The sequence below is a fragment of the Giraffa tippelskirchi genome, chromosome 1 (assembly GCF_054371585.1).
Source record: "Giraffa tippelskirchi isolate mGirTip1 chromosome 1, T2T-mGirTip1v1.2.pri, whole genome shotgun sequence".
NCBI lineage: Eukaryota > Metazoa > Chordata > Mammalia > Artiodactyla > Giraffidae > Giraffa > Giraffa tippelskirchi.
This window is the reverse complement of record NC_137275.1, coordinates 107,548,924-107,568,109: the sequence shown is the minus strand read 5'-3', so window position 1 is coordinate 107,568,109 and position 19,186 is coordinate 107,548,924. Positions and strand designations below refer to the sequence as shown.

The following is a 19,186-nucleotide window of genomic DNA, read 5'->3' as shown; positions in this document are numbered from 1 at the left end:
GTCTATAATACTAACAGTATATATTCTCAATTATTATCTACCTGTCTATTCTACCTACCTTCCTACCCCTCTTATCTACCTATCTATATATGGAAGTTCAGCAATTAAAAAACAATAACATTTCTTTGATGATAAATAACCATATCTTGCTATTTATCTCATTTGCCTTTCCTGCCATGACCCCTCTTCTTGAATAACTGGTTGGAGCCATGGATGACTTCTAAGTCCCGTTTTGTCTATTTAAGTAAGACTGTATGCTGTGAATGATCAGTTTTATTCTGATGCATTGCTACTATTGGATGTTGTTAGTAATAACATCACTGTATTTAAAATTTCAGAGAAGTCCAATGTCAAATTCTTTGGTATTACATTATTTCCTTTCTCATAATGTGATGATAATTACCACTTTTATTTGAGAAAAACAGCTTTCTTGTCATGAGATGACCTTTTGAACTCACCCTTGACCTCATTCTCTTAAAAACTGAGTATCACACTTTGAGCAATATATTTCATGTCACACACATAATGCATTCCAGAGTAAAGACCTAAGTTGCTTGAAGTAATTGCAAATGATGCCTTTGAGCTAATATCTGAATGAAGCCCATGGATGCCCATTCTTTCTTATTTTCCATATTGCTATGTCATACTTGAAGTAATTGTCTCTTGTTTAAAAGAAATAAGCAAAATTATATTATTTCAGCTTGAGATAGAATTAATTGCAAATATTTATTAAAACTTAAAATATGCTTTCATTCAAGCTATGTTTAAACATATATTTTTAAAGTTGTAAAAGTAATATAAAATTTTAGCGATTTGGAAAAAAGAGAAAATAAAAAACTACTCCTAATTTTTCCATTATTAAAACTTGTGTATAACTTTGTAGCAGCTCTAGTAGTAGATATATAATTTTACTATTCACTTTTTTACTTTATATTACTGTAGTCATAATTTTAATAACATAACTGATGATGTTCATACTATAATTTACTTAATATATCAATTAGTTTAAATTTTCCTGTTGTAAATAATGACATCACAAAGGTATAGATGTATGCGATTGACAAATATTTTGAATTTTCATGGGCAGTGCAGTTAATTATAATTATGAGGTCAAGGGCTATGACATGCTAGCCAAATAAATATTGATATTTAATTAATAAGAATTACTTTAAAATGCCGTTTCATCCAAGTAAATCTCTGCTAGTCTGAGAACTGTATCCCATTTTCACAAGTTTAGAAAAATTCAAAAATATTATTGTTTACTGTTCTCATATTTTTCCTTATTAGTGAAAACAACTGAATAAATGCTGATTTTTTCTCCATTTTTTATTTTATTTTATTGTTTCACAGATACATTCAGTTTTTCTTGCATATACAGAGTATCAGAACTTAATGGTTCTGAAAGTGTTCTCAATATTTGTTAAAATTCTAAATGATTACGTTAGAAGGTAGAATAGGCACCTGCTACATTTACATTTTAGTTTACAGAGGAATTTCTGAAAGAGAATGCACTTTTGGAATGAAAAAGACGGTGAACTCTGGGTTTCTTCATACAAACGAAATCCCAAAGTAAAATGACCTCTTGCTGTCTCTTACATAATCGATATGAATGGATGTAATCCGATTGCTGCATTTTGTGGAAACCTGGTGTAAGTTGAGCGTGATAGCAGTATGGAATTTAGGATAATTACTTTTTTAGCTAAGAATCGATAAGTCAGCAAAATAGAAGTCTTAGAATGACATTGAAAGTTGCATTGTTTTAATTAATTGAAATGTTTATCATGTTAAATAAATTTAATAAGTAAGTGCATAGGAAAAGATTAGGAAAATTCATTTTTCAGAGAGAAAGATCTCTTCATACTCTTAGTACAGAAATAATAAATTGGGATGGAAGTGACTAACATAAAATTTATGAGTTAGAGTTTAATTATTTATATAGACCAATTGAAAGACACTTCAGATATCTTTTAGCCCAGGGATTTCTGGAGGCTTGTTTGGATTTTACAGAACAAAAGAACTAAACTGGGGAGAAGATGAACGAAGGTAGAGATTGACTTATTTGCTAATTTTTGACTTTGTGGATCTTTCCTATTTCTACAGTGTGTATATATATATATATATTATAATATACTTCGGGTTTTTCAGTAAGGCAGTGTTACAAATAAAGTCAATTGAAACACAAATATAATTCATGAAAGTTTAAAAAATCAGATTATGTAACCTTATAAAAAGGTAGAAACACTGTTATTACTCTGATTTTGATGGGTTAAAATCCACGTTTCATCATGGATGGGAATGATGCTTGAGAAATCATTGAACCAATACATACATTTTGTTTTTATTTTTTGTTTACTTGTTTTCTTTGACTGTGCCATGTAGCTTTCAATATCTTAGTTCCACTACCAGGAATTGAACCTGCAACCCTTGGCAGTGAGTGTGGAATCCTAACCACTGAACCTCCAGGAAATTCCTCACATGGTTTATTTTGGAAGACAGGATAGGAAAGGGTCTTAGAGAACTAATGAAATCACATGCACTCAGAAGGCTTTCAGAGGCTGACGCAAGTGTTTTCACTTCCTGGTGCACTGTGTTATTTCCACGGTCAGGAATTTGACATTTATCTGTCTGCATTCTCTCTGGATGGTGGCTTAAATTGTAGACAAAACACAAGAATGGTTGGGGGAATAGGATTAATTATCCACTCGTTACCCATTCAGTCAATCAAACATTGTTAAGATCATCAAAATATGTGATGTAGTGAACACTACTGTTAGAAGTGAGTTCTCAGGATAGGAGAAAGAACAAGTACTTACCCTCTGAAGTCATGATGCTTAATGAAGTTGCTTGTTTTATGTTTTGTGGTTCCTTGAAACAAGAGACAGCAGTTCTGTGCATGATGTTTATTTTATTGCCACAGATATGGCAAACAAGCCTCTGCAAACCACTTTGAAGAGAGCACGGGACCCATATGGTTGGAAGGTGTCAGTTGCTCAGGAAAGGAAGCCAGTTTCCTTCAGTGTTCGCGGAGACCCTGGGGAGGTCATGACTGCAGCCATTGGGAAGATGTTGGCATCTCCTGCTACCCTGGCGGGAATGGATTCAGATTCTCCCTGGGTGAGGTCCTGCCACAGCTCTTGAGTATTCATAATCCAGTAGCCACTGCACATCTAGCCACTGGTCCGGAATGTGAGAGGCTTCTAATCTCTGGCTTTTCAAAAAGTCTATTTCCCCAAATGCTCTAATTTTTAATAATTTGATTTCATATAAAAATAGTCTTTTGAGTCTTTCCACCAATGTCACAAAATTTTACTCCTAGTTTTTCTCTACCTATGAGCCCACGTTTCTCATGTATCTGAAAGATGGAAGAAAGAAACTGCAGTGTCCATTCCCCAACTGATTTCGTCACCTATTCTGCCTCTCATTTACCTAGACTTCTAATGAACTATTTGAGAAAGGGTTGAAAATAAACCAGAACAAAACAATAGGTCTCTTTCCCACCCTCCATGATTCATTTGTCTTTAGTCCTGAGGCCTTGTCAATCATTGCTTGCCAGCCAGCCATTGCTGTGTCCTAACCTAGATCTTTCAAGTTTCTCACTGGATTCCAAGGTGGATTCATTGGAGTAAACAGCCCACTTATCTTTCTAAGATATCTTGTTACTAAAAACCCATTAGCATCACTTATTATCCCCTCATTCCAAATTTCTTCAGACTTATAGTCAGATAAAAGGTACTTAGCTCATCTAACAGTCTAAAATATTCGTGTGTAGTCTTAATCACTCAGTCGTGTCCAACTTGTTTGATGGCATGGACTGTAGCCTGCCAGGCTCCTCTGTCTCTGGGATTTCCCAGGCAAGAATACTGGAGTGGGTTTCCATTTCCTTTTCCAGGGGATCTTCCCGACCCAGTGGTCCAACCTGGGTCTCCTGCATTGCAGGCAGATTCTTTACCATTTGAGCTACAAGGAAGACCTTAAATATTGTTAGATAAAGGTCCTTTTGTGAGCAGAGAGGAACTACTATATATCCTTGACAGACTTAACATCTGATGAGGAGGCCAGAATAAATATGAATGAAAAGTGTAGAGGGAGATATTCAGAAGACTTGCCAGGACTCTACCATAGCTCTGTTTGTATCTATACATGTATTTTTTGGTACATAAATGTTGAAATAACAACTGGTGGTCCTTAAGTCTCACCTCAGGCTTGAGTCAGCCCCTTTTATATCCTCCTGTTTTGAGACTCTGAAGCTGGAATCTTCATATTATAAAATAATGGGATGTGTTGAATCCCACAGTATTAACTATTCTCTGGTGGCACAGTGGTTAAAGAATCTGCCTGCCAATGCAGGAGACGTGGGCTTGATCCCTGGGTTGGGAAGATCCCCTGGAGAAGGAAATGGCAACCCACTCCAGTATTCTTGCCTGGAAAAGTCCACAGATAGAGGAGCCTGGTGGACTACAATCCACGGGGTCACAAAAAGTGGGACATGACTGAGCATGCAGTTAAGCACACATACTTTAATTTGTCAAAGTGTATGTTGATTCCTCATTGTACTCTGACCTGTGAGATCATAGTGACGTACTCCACTAATCTAGCACTGATGATACCAGGTAGAAATACAGCATTTTACCCTGTCCCTCATAGGTCATAGTTTAAATTGTTTCTGTTTGGTCTCCTTCCTTGCTACTTTCTTCCTATAAAGGATTTATGATCCTCCTAGGATTATGTGATGAATGATTGCATGTGGTTGGGAGAGATAGAGCCTGTTTGCTAGAAATGGAACCTCTTAGCCCCAGATAGCAGGTATTTGGATCATGGAGTGATCTATTCAGGCATATTCCATCAGTACTCCATGTGATGAAGTGTTATAAATACTATGCATGTGTTCTCAGCCACTTAAGTTGTGTCTGACTTTTTGCAACCCTTTGGACTATAGCCCGACAGGCTTCTCTGTCCATGGGACTCTCCAAGCAAGAATACTGGAGTGGGTTGCCATGTCCTCCTCCAGGGGATCTTCCCAACCCAGGGATGGATCACCCCCCAACCCCCCGCCCTGTCTCTTTTCTCTCCTGCATTGGCAGGTGGGTTCTTTATTACTAGTGCCACCTGGGAAGCATACCAAATACCACAATCTCAGTTCTCTGAAGACCTGTGTGGTTAAATATACACATACAGTTAGGAAAACTAATCCTTTCAATTTCCTAAAAATTTTTAATTTTCTAGGATTATATTGATAGATATATTTTTAAAAAATTTAAAAGTTGAGGGTGATAATTATTAATAAAATATGAGATTATTATTATGAATTCTTTGGTACTAATTTTGGTAATATATTAACTACTTATTTGTCCAAAGAACATTATATCTGAGCCAAATTATTCTTTTGCAGTAGAATCAGATTACCATTTATTCATCCAAAGAGATCATTACTTATCCACTTATCAAAAAGGACTGCATAATTAAAAGAGAAGTTTAGGGAAAGAGACCATGTAATGGTGCAGTTTAAAAACAATTGAGTTTTTTCACTTCTTTGGCGCTATGATAAGAGCTGTTAGACTACTAAGAGTATTCAACTATTTGAAGGCAACTCATTGACCTTAACTTTAATTGTGAATGAAACTTTTCTCAAAATTAGTAGTAGTTCAGTAGACACTTCCTAATTTTAGGTGTGTGGTAGATGGAATGCTCAAAAACAATATTCTAGGTCAGTAAAGGTGATTTAGTACAAGTGTAGTTAATGCCTATGTTAGTTGGGGGAAATTTGTAGGATGGTAAATATGTAGATTTCTTATTTTAATACTGCATTCTTTTTTACAAATTTAAATAAATTTATTAATTACTGAATTTTCCACATCCTATCTCAAACTTACTTGCCCTGATTGCCCTAAGACTACTCTCCACCAATACTGCATTAATTCTAAAGTTCAGAGTATTAAATCTTAACAGAGATATCTTTCACACCTTCATTGTCTCTCAATTTTACGGTATAAAGTTCAACTTTTACTTTTATGCTAGATTTTATCGTTCTTTTAGGAAAAATATTATTTCTTAAAAATAATGTATTAAATCAGTTTTAGAGGAAAATTGAAATAAAGAAAACTCTGTTGTAATCAGAGTTTGAGATATATAATGAAAGGTACTATATACTCTGTTTAGTTTTCCCAAGCATTTTAAGATTTTAGAAATAAATCATGTATGTTATTATTGCTATAACAAAAAGAACTTAGTGAGGTGGTATTAATAGAATGGCTTCTGTCATTCAGTTTCTCTTCAAGCATCGAAAATCCAATGATTTAATAAAATGAATGGCTAAAATTAGGTTCAGAAATATTGTATATATTATTTTTACAAAATATGCAACTTAGGCTTTAAAACTACTTTATCATTTTTATTTTTATGGAATGTGAAAAACTGCCTATAAAACAACTAGGATGAAATGTGGAGATCGAATTCCATGTGTATATGATTTCTTAATTTTCTTAATTTCTTAATTTTACACTAAAAAGTGTAAAAATCAAAAACTTGAAGAATTTCATCTCTTTAAATTTTTTCATTGAAAATCACTTTTCCCCTTGCTCCTCTTGCAAAGAATCCCTAAATTTCAGATATAATAATAAAAAATGTAAAGTTTTAAATATATTGCATTTTGTAACATGCCTATTACAAAAATTTTTAGCTAATGTAAACAACACATAGAGAAGGTTGTTAATTTTGACTTTGCTGTATTGATTCCACTATGATGCCTGTTACATGAAGTGGGTATGATCAGAGATTAGAGAGCCAGCAACTCTGGGGCAACAAAGAAGAATTCGAGGAATCAAAGTTGGATGTGTCTATCTTGCCAACTGTGTTTTCTTTCAGTTAAAAAATGTCATCTAGTGATTACATACATGGGGTTGAACACATATTGAGTGATACTTGGTTTGTTAGCTGCTTACTTCACCTCCTTAGGTTCTGATCATTTCACCATGTTGGATGGTATTCTTTGAGTCCTTATCAATCTTAGAGGCGCAAGCTGGAGACCCTTCTAGTAACTAGATAATGTAAAGAAGGTGTATTAGTTTGCATGGACTACTGTAACAAATCACACACTGGGTGGCTTAAACAACAGGTATTTATTGTCTCACACTTCTGGAATCTGGAAGTCCAAAATCAAGGTGTGCACTCTGGTTGGGTACTTCTGAGGACTGGGAGAGAAAGATCTGTTCCAGGCCTCTCTCTTCAGCTTGTAGGTGGCTGTTTTCTCCCTCTGTCTCTTCACAACATCTTCCTTCTGTGAGTCTCTGTGTACAGATTGGATTAGAACCCATTCTAATGGCTTCACAACTCAGCCCCAGGCAGTATGCAAGCCATAATGAGGGCTTTTAATTAAACGAAACCATATTTATTGGTGTCAATAGAGATGTGTGAAAAACTCTACAGATCATTTCTTTTGCATAATTCAGATAAACCCCCAGTTTGCTAGAGATCAGTATCTCAACTTTTACATCTTTAATGATTTTTATGACTTAAGCCCTTCCTTGGGAATCAAGAATAAATAGGAAGCCTGAGATGGAAATTGTCCTTATTAGTTGCTTGCGTTTTTTTTTTTTTTTTCTTCTCTTCCATCATTCAAGTTACTCATGCATCCTAAAGTATATCTAAAAATTCTTCTTAAAAATCCTAGCTTTGGAATGTAATCAGTGCAGATCCTGGCCGTATGATAATTTTCAGTATTTGGCCACCCTGGACAATTTGAGCAGTTAAATATATATAGAAACAAATTATAATCATTGAATAAAACAGAAAGCCATGAATACATGCCAATATAAATAAACAGATGGATAAAATAATGCAGAATAGGATAGGTACTCTTATGGTTACAAATTATCTCCTGATATAACACCTATTACAAAAATGGAAAAATAGTAAGTTTAGAATGGTAAGTAGCATTTTAATCAACTTATCAAAGGTAAACACTATCAGTAATAGAACAAAGGAAAACATGTGCATCTGATAGGATGGGCATATAATGAGAACACAACACTATTTCTGAAATACTTCAGCCAATGATGCATTAACTTTAAACTAACAGGAACATCCCAAATTAACAGATGTTCTATGAAATAACTGATTTATAGTTCTGTAACTGTCAAGGTATGAAATACAAAGAAAAAATGAGGAACTGTTCCGAATTGAAGGAAAATGCAAAGACACAACTAATAAATGTTACATGTCAAACTCACTGGAATCCCTTGGCCAACTGAAGAAGCTTGAATGAGGACAACTATCAGATCTGCTAATTTCCAGACTTTGTTTTCAGGAAATATAGTCATAATATAATCTGAAAATAATAATGTTTTCCTCTTATCAAATCTTTCATGTCTTATTCACTAGTTGGAACTTTCATTAACTTTTTTCCCTTAAATATTCATGAAATAGAAGATATTCTTGTACCATTTATGACTTTAAAAGACCATCTCTGATGTTTAACTGTGAAAAACATCAGAGTATGTATGCTGTTTGTGGCATACTGAGAATATACTTTTCCATTTCTAGATTAATATTTTTCTATCATAAAAAGAGACCAACTGTTTCTCTGTCTCTATTAAGATTAATGCATGATTTCTCGGCTTTGGGCTATGTGATGTGATTAGGTATATTAACATATTTCCGTATAGTAAATAATTTATACACCCTGGAATAAATTTTCACTTGGCTGCAGGTAATTAATAGTTAAACATCTGCTGAATTAGATTTAATAATATTTACTTTCAATATTTCACCTGTATGTGAGAAACGTATCTATTTTTTTCATTATGCTTTTCATTCAATGTTTTAGTATGCGAGGATGCTAACAAAATAGCATAACATTACATGGTTTTCTATGCATGTTAGAACATGTTAAAAACAACTGACATATCACAGATTAATTTTAAAATCATTATTTTATAATTTTATTTTTAATAATCCTTTTCTTTACATGCCCTAGATTAAGGTTACAGTAAGTACAGTAAAGGGCTGGAAAAGAACGGAAAAGATCAGTTTTCATTTCAATCCCAAAGAAAGGCAATGCCAAAGAGTGCTCAAACTACTGCACAATTGCACTCATCTCACACGCTAGCAAAATAATGCTCAAAATTCTCCAAGGCAGGCTTCAGCAATTCGTGAACCATGAACTTCCAGATGTTCAAGCTGGTTTTGGAAAAGGCAGAGGAACCAGAGATCAAATTGCCAACATCTGCTGGATCATTGAAAAAGCAAGAGAGTTTCAGAAAAACATCTACTTCTGCTTTATTGACTATGCCAAAGCTTTTGACTGTGTGGATCAGAATCAACTGTGGAAAATTCTGAAAGAGATGGGAATACCAGACCACCTGACCTGCCTCTTGAGAAACCTGTATGCAGGTCAGGAAGCAACAGTTAGAACTGGACATGGAACAACAGACTGGTTCCAAATAGGAAAAGGAGTACGTCAAGGCTGTATATTGTCACTCTGCTTGTTTAACTTATATGCAGAGTACATCATGAGAAACGCTGCACTGGAGGAAGCACAAGCTGGAATCAAGATTGCTGGGAGAAATATCCATAAGCTCAGATATTTAGATGACACCACCCTTATGGCAGAATGTGAAGAGAACCTAAAAAGCCTCTTGAGGAAAGTGAGAGAGGAGAGTGAAAAAGTTGGCTTAAAGCTCAACATTCAGAAAACTAAGATCATAGCATCTGGTCCCATCACTTAATGGGAAATAGATGGGGAAACGGTGGAAACAGTGTCATACTTTATTTTTCTGGGCTCCAAAATCACTGCAGATGGTGACTGCAGCCACGAAATTAAAAGACACTTACTCCTTGGAAGGAAAGTTATGATCAACCTAGATAGCATATTGAAAAGCAGAGACATTACTTTGCCAACAAAGGTCCGTCTAGTCAAGGCTATGGTTTTTCCAGTAGTCACGTATGGATGTGAGAGTTGGACTGTGAAGAAAGCTGAGCGCCGAAGAATTGATGCTTTTGAACTGTGGTGTTGGAGGAGACTCTTGAGAGTCCCTTGGATTGCAAGAGATCCAACTAGTCCATCCTAAAGGAGATCAGTCCTGGGTGTTCATTGGAAGGACTGATGTTGAAGCTGAAGTTCCAATACTTTGGCCACCTGATGCGAAGAGTTGACTCATTGGAAGAGACCCTGATGCTGGGAAGGATTGAGGGCAGGAGGAGAAGGGGACGACAGAGGATGAGATGGCTGGATGGAATCACTGACTCGATGGATATGAGTTTGAGTGGACTCCGGGGGCTGGTGATGGACAGGGAGGTCTGGCGTGCTGCGATTCATGGGGTCGCAAAGAGTCTGACATGACAGAGCGACTGAACTCAACTGAACTGAAAGGGCTGTATGACTTTGAAGCTGAATAGTCCCTGTCACAATGACTCAACACTACCCTTGTAGCACAAAAGCAGCCACTGACAATTTAAAAGTCAATGAGCATAGCTAAGTTTCAATAAAATGTTATTCACCAAAACAGGTAGTGGGCTAGAAGTGACCTATGGACTAGAGTTTGCCAACGTGTGCTTTATTTTAGATATTCTTTTTTAAAAATCTTCAATGAAATTTAAAACTTAAAAAAATTCCTTGTTTATTCTTTAGTATTTAAAGCATATAGAGACATTTATTTTCTTCTGAGTGCAACTTTGAAAATCTCTCATAAATGTTGATATATAATATTCTTACCACTGACCTTTTTATACATTATATAATTTACATTTATATTTTCTTTTGGTCTAAGAACCAGTTAGGAAGATTACCAGTTTAATTTTTACCTGTCAAAAAATGAAAAGGACTTTGAAAATAGGGATATGTATAAGAATAAGTAAAGGAACACAATTAAGTGGCATTTTAGTACTGATAATGGCACATTGTATTCAATGCAAGTGTGAAAGGCTCAGATTTTAACCCACTGGTTTGTGTTACCAGAACTAGAGCTATTTGGAAAGAATTATAGTACATAGATTATTAACCACAAGAGAAAAGTACTAAATGATGTCACTTTGATGGCCATAGAATGTCTTTAGATTAAGAAGTTCTCTGAAAACAAATTAAAAAAAAAAAAAAAAACTTCTACAGAAAGAGAGTCATAACACAGTCCTGTGAAATTTGGGAGATGGTCAAGTTATTGAGTATTATTCATTTTGTTTTATTATTTCCCTCTTGTATTATGGTCAGACAATATTTTCTCTTAAATGACTGCATTTTGCAATACACTGATGCTTACATTATAGCTGAAAATGCAACCAAATTTTTCTAGTGTTTTATAAGAGATGAGGGAAAGAATCCTACTCTGAAGGGCATTGGCTTACTTACTAGCTTATTTGTAGATTACTGATATCCCCAGGACTGTAAAAATACTCACTCTATTAGTATTGGGTTCCTTTTCACTTTTCTTGTGTGTGTGTGTGTGTGTGCACGCGCGCGCACGTGCATGCTTAGTCACTCAATAGTATCTGACTCTTCACAACCCCATGGACTGTATCCCACTGGGCTTCCCTGTCCATGAGATTCTCCAGGCAAGAATATTAGAGTTGGTAGCCATTCCCTTCTCCAGGGGATCTTCCTGACCGAGGGATTGAAACTGGGTCTTCTGCAGACAGACACTTTACCATCTGAACCACCAGGGAAGCTCTTTCAACTTCTCTTAGATTTCCACAGATGTGTATTTTGATTATTTTATGTATTTTTATGTTGGTTATTTTAATGCAAGGAATAACGGTATTTATATTTTCTTGGACGATTGTGTCCATCAATAATGCAGTAGTATTGGTACATTTAATATGTTGGGCATTTATTTCTACCTGTTTGGCATTAATATTATGATTCCTTTATTTAAATGAGTTTGCATCTCTTTGTTCATTCTTTGCTTTCAACTTCTGTGAATACTTTTTTTGCAACAGTGTATACTTCTATTTTTCTTTTCCATGGTGTAGTCATATAATCTTTTCTGTTAGTAAGAAGCACTGATGTGAATTTTTCCTTATTATTAAATGTATTTGGTTATTCGAATCACTTTGGCCACCTCATGTGAAGAGTTGACTCATTGGAAAAGACCCTAATGCTGGGAAGGATTGGGGGCAGGAGGAGAAGGGGACAACAGAGGATGAGATGGTTGGATGGCATCACCGACTCGATGGACATGGGTTTGGGTAAACTCCGGGAGTTGGTGATAGACAGGGAGGCCTGGCGTGCTGCAATTCATGGAGTCGCAAAGAGTTGGACACGACTGAGCGACTGAACTGATCTGAATCAGGATCTGAGAGGGAGAGAGAGAGACACTAGCATTCATATACCCATGTTACTTTGAAGTTAATTGATAATCTCTTTTACGCCATAAAATCACACAGGTTTTATGGACTAATTTTTTAATGTCTGAATGGAATTTTTAGTCTGAATGGCTAATTGCCAATGAGTCAAATTTATATACTGTGTTATTTTTAGCATCTTTTCTGGGTAGATAATCAGTAACAGGGCTGAGGGTGGCCTAAAAGCACTGGATATGACTAAGCCCAAAAGCTTCACTGTTCTGGACTCCTGTAGACTCCATCAAATGTACACATGCTTCTATTATCAAGAGCATGCAAAGGGTTGAGAGAGTTAATCAGATCTGTGATGGAAAGCAAATGCTTTTCTTGATGACATACTTTAAAAATACAAATCATCAAGACCCCAGGAGACACTAGGATAAAAAAAAAAAGAAAGAAATCCTTTTTTCCCCTCATTCGAATAAAACTAAAAGGAAGCTACTGGCTTCTTCTCATGATACATATTTTCACTTACTCAGTTACTTTCCATAACAATGATCCAGACTCAGCCATCCTTTGGGGACTGTCCTTCTGATTGAAAATTCACAAAGCAGTCGCCAAGAAGGTTAGTTGTTACAAGTTTTATGGATAAGAACTGAGACTGTCTCTGGTTGTAAACTCTATGGACATATCATTGATTTAGTGGCTCTATTCTCAAATTCTGTAGTAGCTGAATTATGGGGACTGAAGTCGTTCTGCCTCTGTCAGACCATATACCTCTAACCTTTCTGAACATGAAGATGTCTAGTTCCCACATTACAATCTCAAGAGACTGTGTTTTTTTTCCTAAGTGTGTACCTAATTCTTATAGGAGCTCAAAAAATAAGAAATATATATATATATATATATATATGTGCTTCCCTTGTGGCTCAGCTGGTAAAGAATCCGCCTGCAATGCGGGAAACCTGGGTTTGATCCCTGGGTTGGGAAGATCCCCTGGAGAAGGGAAATGCTACCCATTCCAGTATTCTGGCCTGGAGAATTCCATGGAGAGTCCATGGGGTCGCAAAGAGTCGGACACAATATGAGCAGAAAGAGAATAATTCATACTTACCGCCACAACTCAAAATAGAGAAAATCGGAAGGTTGTAGATTTACTATATTCTTTTACGACTTTCTGCTATCAGGCTATTTCTATCAAAAACAAAAACCCAGATGCATAAGCTGAATGTCACTAAGGCACACTCTCACAAGGTACTATAGCACGGAAGAGCTATGGAATTTTTGAAGAGAGAGGCTTTCAACAAAGGAATTGCATTGAGGGAGGCAACAAACTATAAAGTCCTGTTTTCCCTTTTGGAAAGTTCATTGTAGTGAACTCTTCCTCCTTCGTGTTAGGAAGAGGAAATCAAAAGGAAGATTCCTAGACACTAACACTACAATCCTACTGCCATCATTAGCTTTCCCAGTCAGTCTGGGGGTGGGGGTGGGGGGTGATGATCCACAAGTCCAAGATATGTTATATATAATAAACAGTAATGCAACAGCAGTATCAAATCTTTCCTCAGGCAATTAAACTTTATGCCAAGCTAATTCAATTTTGTTGCTGTTTTATTAACTCCTATGGAAAAAAATCTGCTTTCTCTGGTAAATCACAAGTTTCACAACACATTTCTTAATACAAGCTCCTTGTTCTGCTATTTTGATATATTAAATATCCACCAACGAATTTCTAGGGTCATAAATCTACAGTGATAAAATTAATCCTACTGCTGAAGACAAATAAATATTTTATTGCAGTTTTATGAGCTTTTGTTTCCTCTTCACTTGCAAGTAGATGTTGTTTAGTGGTATGAAGATATTTTGCTCCCATAAAATGTATTGGAAACAATACAGTAGCAGTAGAATTCAGATCTATAAAACTGTTGTGAACCCTAAGACTGAGAACTCAAGCACATCTCGACCCCCAAAATTATAAAGACTAATTTGTCAACAGAAAATACCCAATCACTATATTCAACTCAATTTATATCCTGAGGTCTTTTGCATTTCCAGTTGTAGACACCAATTCTATTTGTGACACTGTTTGTGTGTGAGCAAAAAATTTGAGTTGCAGGAGGGAAGAAAGAGCAACAAACCAAATTCCTAAATGTAGTTCTTTCAATTCTCCAGAGGGCACAAACCTTGGAGGTTACCAGGAATTGCAAAAGTTTGGACAGGGGAAAGAAAGTTCAGGTATAAAGAGGCTCTGTGATGTATATAGAAAGTTTAATTTAGTCCACTTAAACCAGAAAACCTTTCATAAAAAATAGAAATTTAGTATGTAAAGATCAAGTAGCAGAGGATGGATGTAAGTTTGAGCAAACTCCGGGAGATAGGATAGGACAGGGAAGCCTGGTGTGCTGTAGTCCATGGGGTCACAAAGATTCAGACACAACTCAAGTGACTGGACAACAACAAAAAAGATCTAGTAGTATATTCCCTTCCCTACCATACGCAAGAAAAGGAAACTGAAGTTTAGAGATGGGAGATTACCTACCCTGAAAACATTTTATGCTAGAAAATGGAGTCATTTTCTAAAACCAGACCTGAATTATCTCTCAGTCCCTTAAATTAGGTGTCATCCCTATCATAACACATTAACTGCTAAACATACACACACACACAAATTGCAAATTTGAATCAGGCTAAAGTCCACAGGAGTGTTATCCAAGAAGTATTCCAACTTAATCTGTTCTTCATACACCCTGGCCTTCAGTCATTTCTACAAAGGTCTGTTCAGGGTGTTGCTTACTGCTTTCTGGGTCCACACCATTTCACTCCAGACACATTCTCTTCTTGAACTAATTCCCATCCCCTCAGGCTCAAATTCTATGGGCAGAGAGGCCTAATTAGTAAGTAGAGACAGGACTACTCATAAGCACTTTCATCTCTGACAGGAAGTAAAGTGCATATGCTAACTTCACTTACACTTTGGCAAATTACAACGAATACCAAAGTAATCTGCAAAGAACTCACCAAGCAGATGAGAGGTATGAGTATAATAATAAATAGGAGGAAAAAGTGAATAGAGGAGGGAACTTCCACTCACAGCCAGGACAAAATAACAGGGACCCCATTAACCCTTCCTACTTAAAACACACAAAAAAGAAACAACGGTTTTTAAGACAATGAAGGCAATGGAGGAAAAGTGATCCTTCATGATGAGAAACAAACAAAATGAAACCCATCATAGACCTAACTTATCAACTTGAGAAAACGTCAAAGTTGTAATGCAGGCAGGGAGAATCCGAGTGGAGCCCAGGATAGTCTGAGTTGAGAAGATGGAGTTAAGAGCCTAGGGAGAAGATGACTAGAGTTTCCAAGATAAAGTATCGGAGTCCCACAGGAACAGCATTCTTTAATATAAGCCCTTAATAAAAAGCCTAATTTTAATCAACCAAACACATCGTCATCCCAATCAACAGTGTTTTCTAGCCTATTTTTCAGTTAGTATGCTATACAGGTGGTAAAGAATCTGTCTGCCAATGGTGGACCAAAGAGACTTGGGTTCAATCCCTGGGTCAGCAAGATACCCTGTAATAGGAAATGGTGCCCCACTCCAGCATTCTTACCTGGGAAACTCGATGGGCAGAGGAGCCTGGTGGGCTACAGTCCATGGGGTTGCAAAGAGTCAGACACGACTGAGCAAATAAGCACACATGGCTATATAGCTATTTTGGCCAATGAGATGTAAGAAAATATTGTATGAGAAACTTGATAGAAAAGGAATCCCTTTTACCTACTGATAGAAAGCAAGTGTGACAGCTCAAGTTTGAGCAGTCTTATTGGACAATAAAGAAAAGCTATAGGCATCTGGGCCTTTGTGTCTTTTGTCCACACAGCTAATTCCTAGTCCTGTTTGGGTCTCTGTCATTAGTCCACACAGATTACGAAGGTTATATAACTTAATTTCATATACATGGTTCATTCATGTCTGACAGCTCTCTTCTTTCAACACTTCCTTGATTTGAAGTCTTGGACATAGGGAGATTATTCTGTCACTCATACAACATAATGGTAGGTTATGGGAATTTTGAAGGAGAGGAAGAAGGCTGAGATAAAAACAGAGCTTCTTTATACTTGGAACCTGCTATCTGTGTAGGATCAACCTGGGCATGGAGCAAAAACCTGTTTGGGATTTTCTGCCTCTCCATTCTACCTCTCCAGGAGTCAGTCCATGAAGATAGCACAGGGATTCTCTCTATGGGATCCACCACTGTTGAATTATTCTCTATCTGTCCTTTTTCATAAGGTGGGGAGCAGAAAAGTTTTGTTCTGACTACAGTACTCCGCAAAATAATTTGTCTACGCTTCAAATCCTTCCTACCTCATTAAGGATCCAGATTTTTGAAAAACAAGTCAGGAAAAGGCAACCCCTCAATCAGTATCCGGAGAAGGCAATGGCACCCCACTCCAGTACTCTTACCTGGAAAGTCCCATGGACGGAGGAGCCTGGTAGGCTGCAGTCCATGGGGTCGCGAAGAGTCGGACACGACTGAGCGACTTCACTTTCACTTTTCCCTTTCATGCACTGGAGAAGGAAATGGCAACCCACTCCAGTGTTCTTGCCTGGAGAATCCCAGGGACGGCAGAGCCTGGTGGGCTGCCGTCTATGGGGTAGCACAGAGTCGGACACTACTGAAGCGACTTAGCAGTAGCAGCAACAATCAGTATCTATTGTTAAATCCATTCCTTGACTCACTGACCAGTGACAGGGCTGAATGACTAAATTAAAAGAAAAAAGTTGGGCCCTTCAGGAAAGACTAACCAGTAAAAATATTATTCTAACATACCAGATTTAATGATCCTCAAAATTTTCTCCTGGCTTTCGACCCGATGGGTGTTCTGATCTGGGGAAATAATGATTAACAATTTTGGTAGCTTTCTCATTTTATTACTTTTTAGAAAACATTCCCATTTGTTGCCTAGTAAAAACTACTTATAATGAATTCTTTGCCTCTTTTAGAGGGAAAATTTGCCCTTATTGCTTGGGTGGTGCTGACTTTCAGACACATTAAAAAAAATGTGGCATGAAACAATCAAGTAGAACTCACATAAAAAACAGAGAATGACAATGTTCAGCTGAAGTCTATGCAAACAGGGCGAAACCACAACATTCTATAAATGCAAAAAAGATGAACATGGCGTGTCAGAGACTTAGGGCACTCTGGACTCTTCATACAGGAATGGAAACTCCGAAAAGAGCTAAGAGAAAACAGGTTTTAGGAATCATAATTTTAAAAGAAACCATATGAAAGTAAGTAACTCACTTCTTTATTCTTCTTTCTCTTCTAAATTATATTTGGTTTTTACAGAAGAAAGGAACCAACTGAGCTTTTACTAGCAGCCACCCTTACCATTCCACAGACCCCCTCCTCCAAATAAAAACACCATGTGATTTGCCGAGTAATTCTAAAGCAATAGCAGGATAATACTGTGAAATGTTAATTGACATTTTTGGTCCAAGTTTCCTTGTGCTCACTGCCCTTTCTACTCCTAACAGTTGGACAGAGGTGATAGCTTTCCATTTCCCTTGCCCTTAAGGGTAGGCAGGAATAAACAGCAACATTCTGTTTTGGTTATTGAAAACTTATTGAAAAGACAATTTATTGAAAGTAAAAACACTTGTGATTTATAACAGTTTTGACTTTTGAAAGAGAAAGGCATTGTAAAATGATTTAAAATTTAAGATACAGAGCTTGTAGATTTAACACATAGCTTTTATTTTAATACCAAACAAACATAGTGTGGAGGATACAGGCAGATGACATAAGAGTTGACTTCCTATCAAAGACCCAAAAGATAGATAGAAACATTTCCAATACTCAAGCAATGAGCTAGGAGAAGACTAGAAAATAGGACTAGAAATAAAAAGTCTCTATTCTCTTCCTATGCCCACAGTTACTCCTTGACAATACTGTGGCTGAAACCTCAATTAAGGATGGAAATAAGGAAGCAGAAAAGGCTTTCATGTCGCAGTTTACAATTAGAACTCCCAACATGAAGTGACCACAATAGGTTATAAAGGATGATGTATATTCTGTCACAATACAATTTTTTGAGAAGTTATCAGAGATGGGAAAAGTATTTAGATATACAGATGTTATAAACAGTGAAACATCCCAGAAAAGTCAAGTCAGAAGCACTTCTAGAATAGTGATGTGAGGAACTCTGTGGATCCTCTTCCTAACAAAAAACTAATGATCGAAGTATGGAAAACAATTTAAAGATCTCTGGAAGTCATCCTAAGGTCATATAATAAATGGAGAAACACTTATTCAAGAAAATCTACTAACTTTTAGAAGAATAGAGTCAGTGCCATTTGAACTATGACTTGCCCCCTTCCCTCCCCAGGTAAAGTGACAGGCATGTGAAGTTAAGAAGATGGAATAAGTCTTTCATGACAGTCCAAGCCTAGGGTTATGGTATCTGTCAAAGAGGAGCAGATGACCTGTTTCTCACCCTTTCCTCTCCCAGCTTCATGTGCCAAAAGCTCTATTTCAGGCAAAAATGACAGAGAAGTTAGAGGCCCTCTTCCTCTACCTAGGCCTTGTCATAGGACCAAAGTTCTATATCAGGCATGACAGGCTGAGAATACTGGACCTTAAGCATCCTTGTCTTAGTTCACGAGTATAGCTAAGGTTCCATGTTAGGAGAAGAAAGCCAAGAAGACACAGAGTATCCTTGCCTAGAACTCTGCTCATAGAACATGAGTGTCTCTGCAAGAGAAATAGGGTGCTGTCCTCACCTTAAACTCTGAAGCAGTAGCAGATACATTCTGCCTGGGAAGAAGAGGAAGGCTAAAAGAACAAAGCACTCCATACATCTCCTTAAGAGGACTCATCTTATATGGAACGGAGTGTGGGGAAGTTCA

The 19,186-nt window shown here is 36.8% G+C and overlaps 2 protein-coding genes and 1 long non-coding RNA gene across 6 annotated transcripts in view; 1 reads left to right on the top strand and 2 right to left on the bottom strand.

The window, feature by feature from the left end:
• LOC145506668 (uncharacterized) overlaps positions 1 to 19,186 on the bottom strand; it is a 95,923-nt gene that overhangs the window by 24,039 nt on the left and 52,698 nt on the right. The gene's annotated exons all lie outside the window — the stretch shown is intronic.
• Positions 1 to 19,186, top strand: part of LOC145505889 (neurotrypsin-like) — a 73,595-nt gene that overhangs the window by 38,151 nt on the left and 16,258 nt on the right. The window contains 1 exon segment of the mRNA XM_081489118.1: positions 2,918 to 3,114. Within this exon segment, the coding sequence (XP_081345244.1) occupies positions 2,918 to 3,114 (197 nt within the window).
• Positions 7,097 to 17,767, bottom strand: LOC145506894 (uncharacterized). The gene is made up of 3 exons (XR_014054426.1): positions 17,367 to 17,767; positions 17,106 to 17,162; positions 7,097 to 7,283 (listed from the first exon to the last, which is right to left on the bottom strand). It is a non-coding gene; the product is annotated as an uncharacterized LOC145506894 (long non-coding RNA).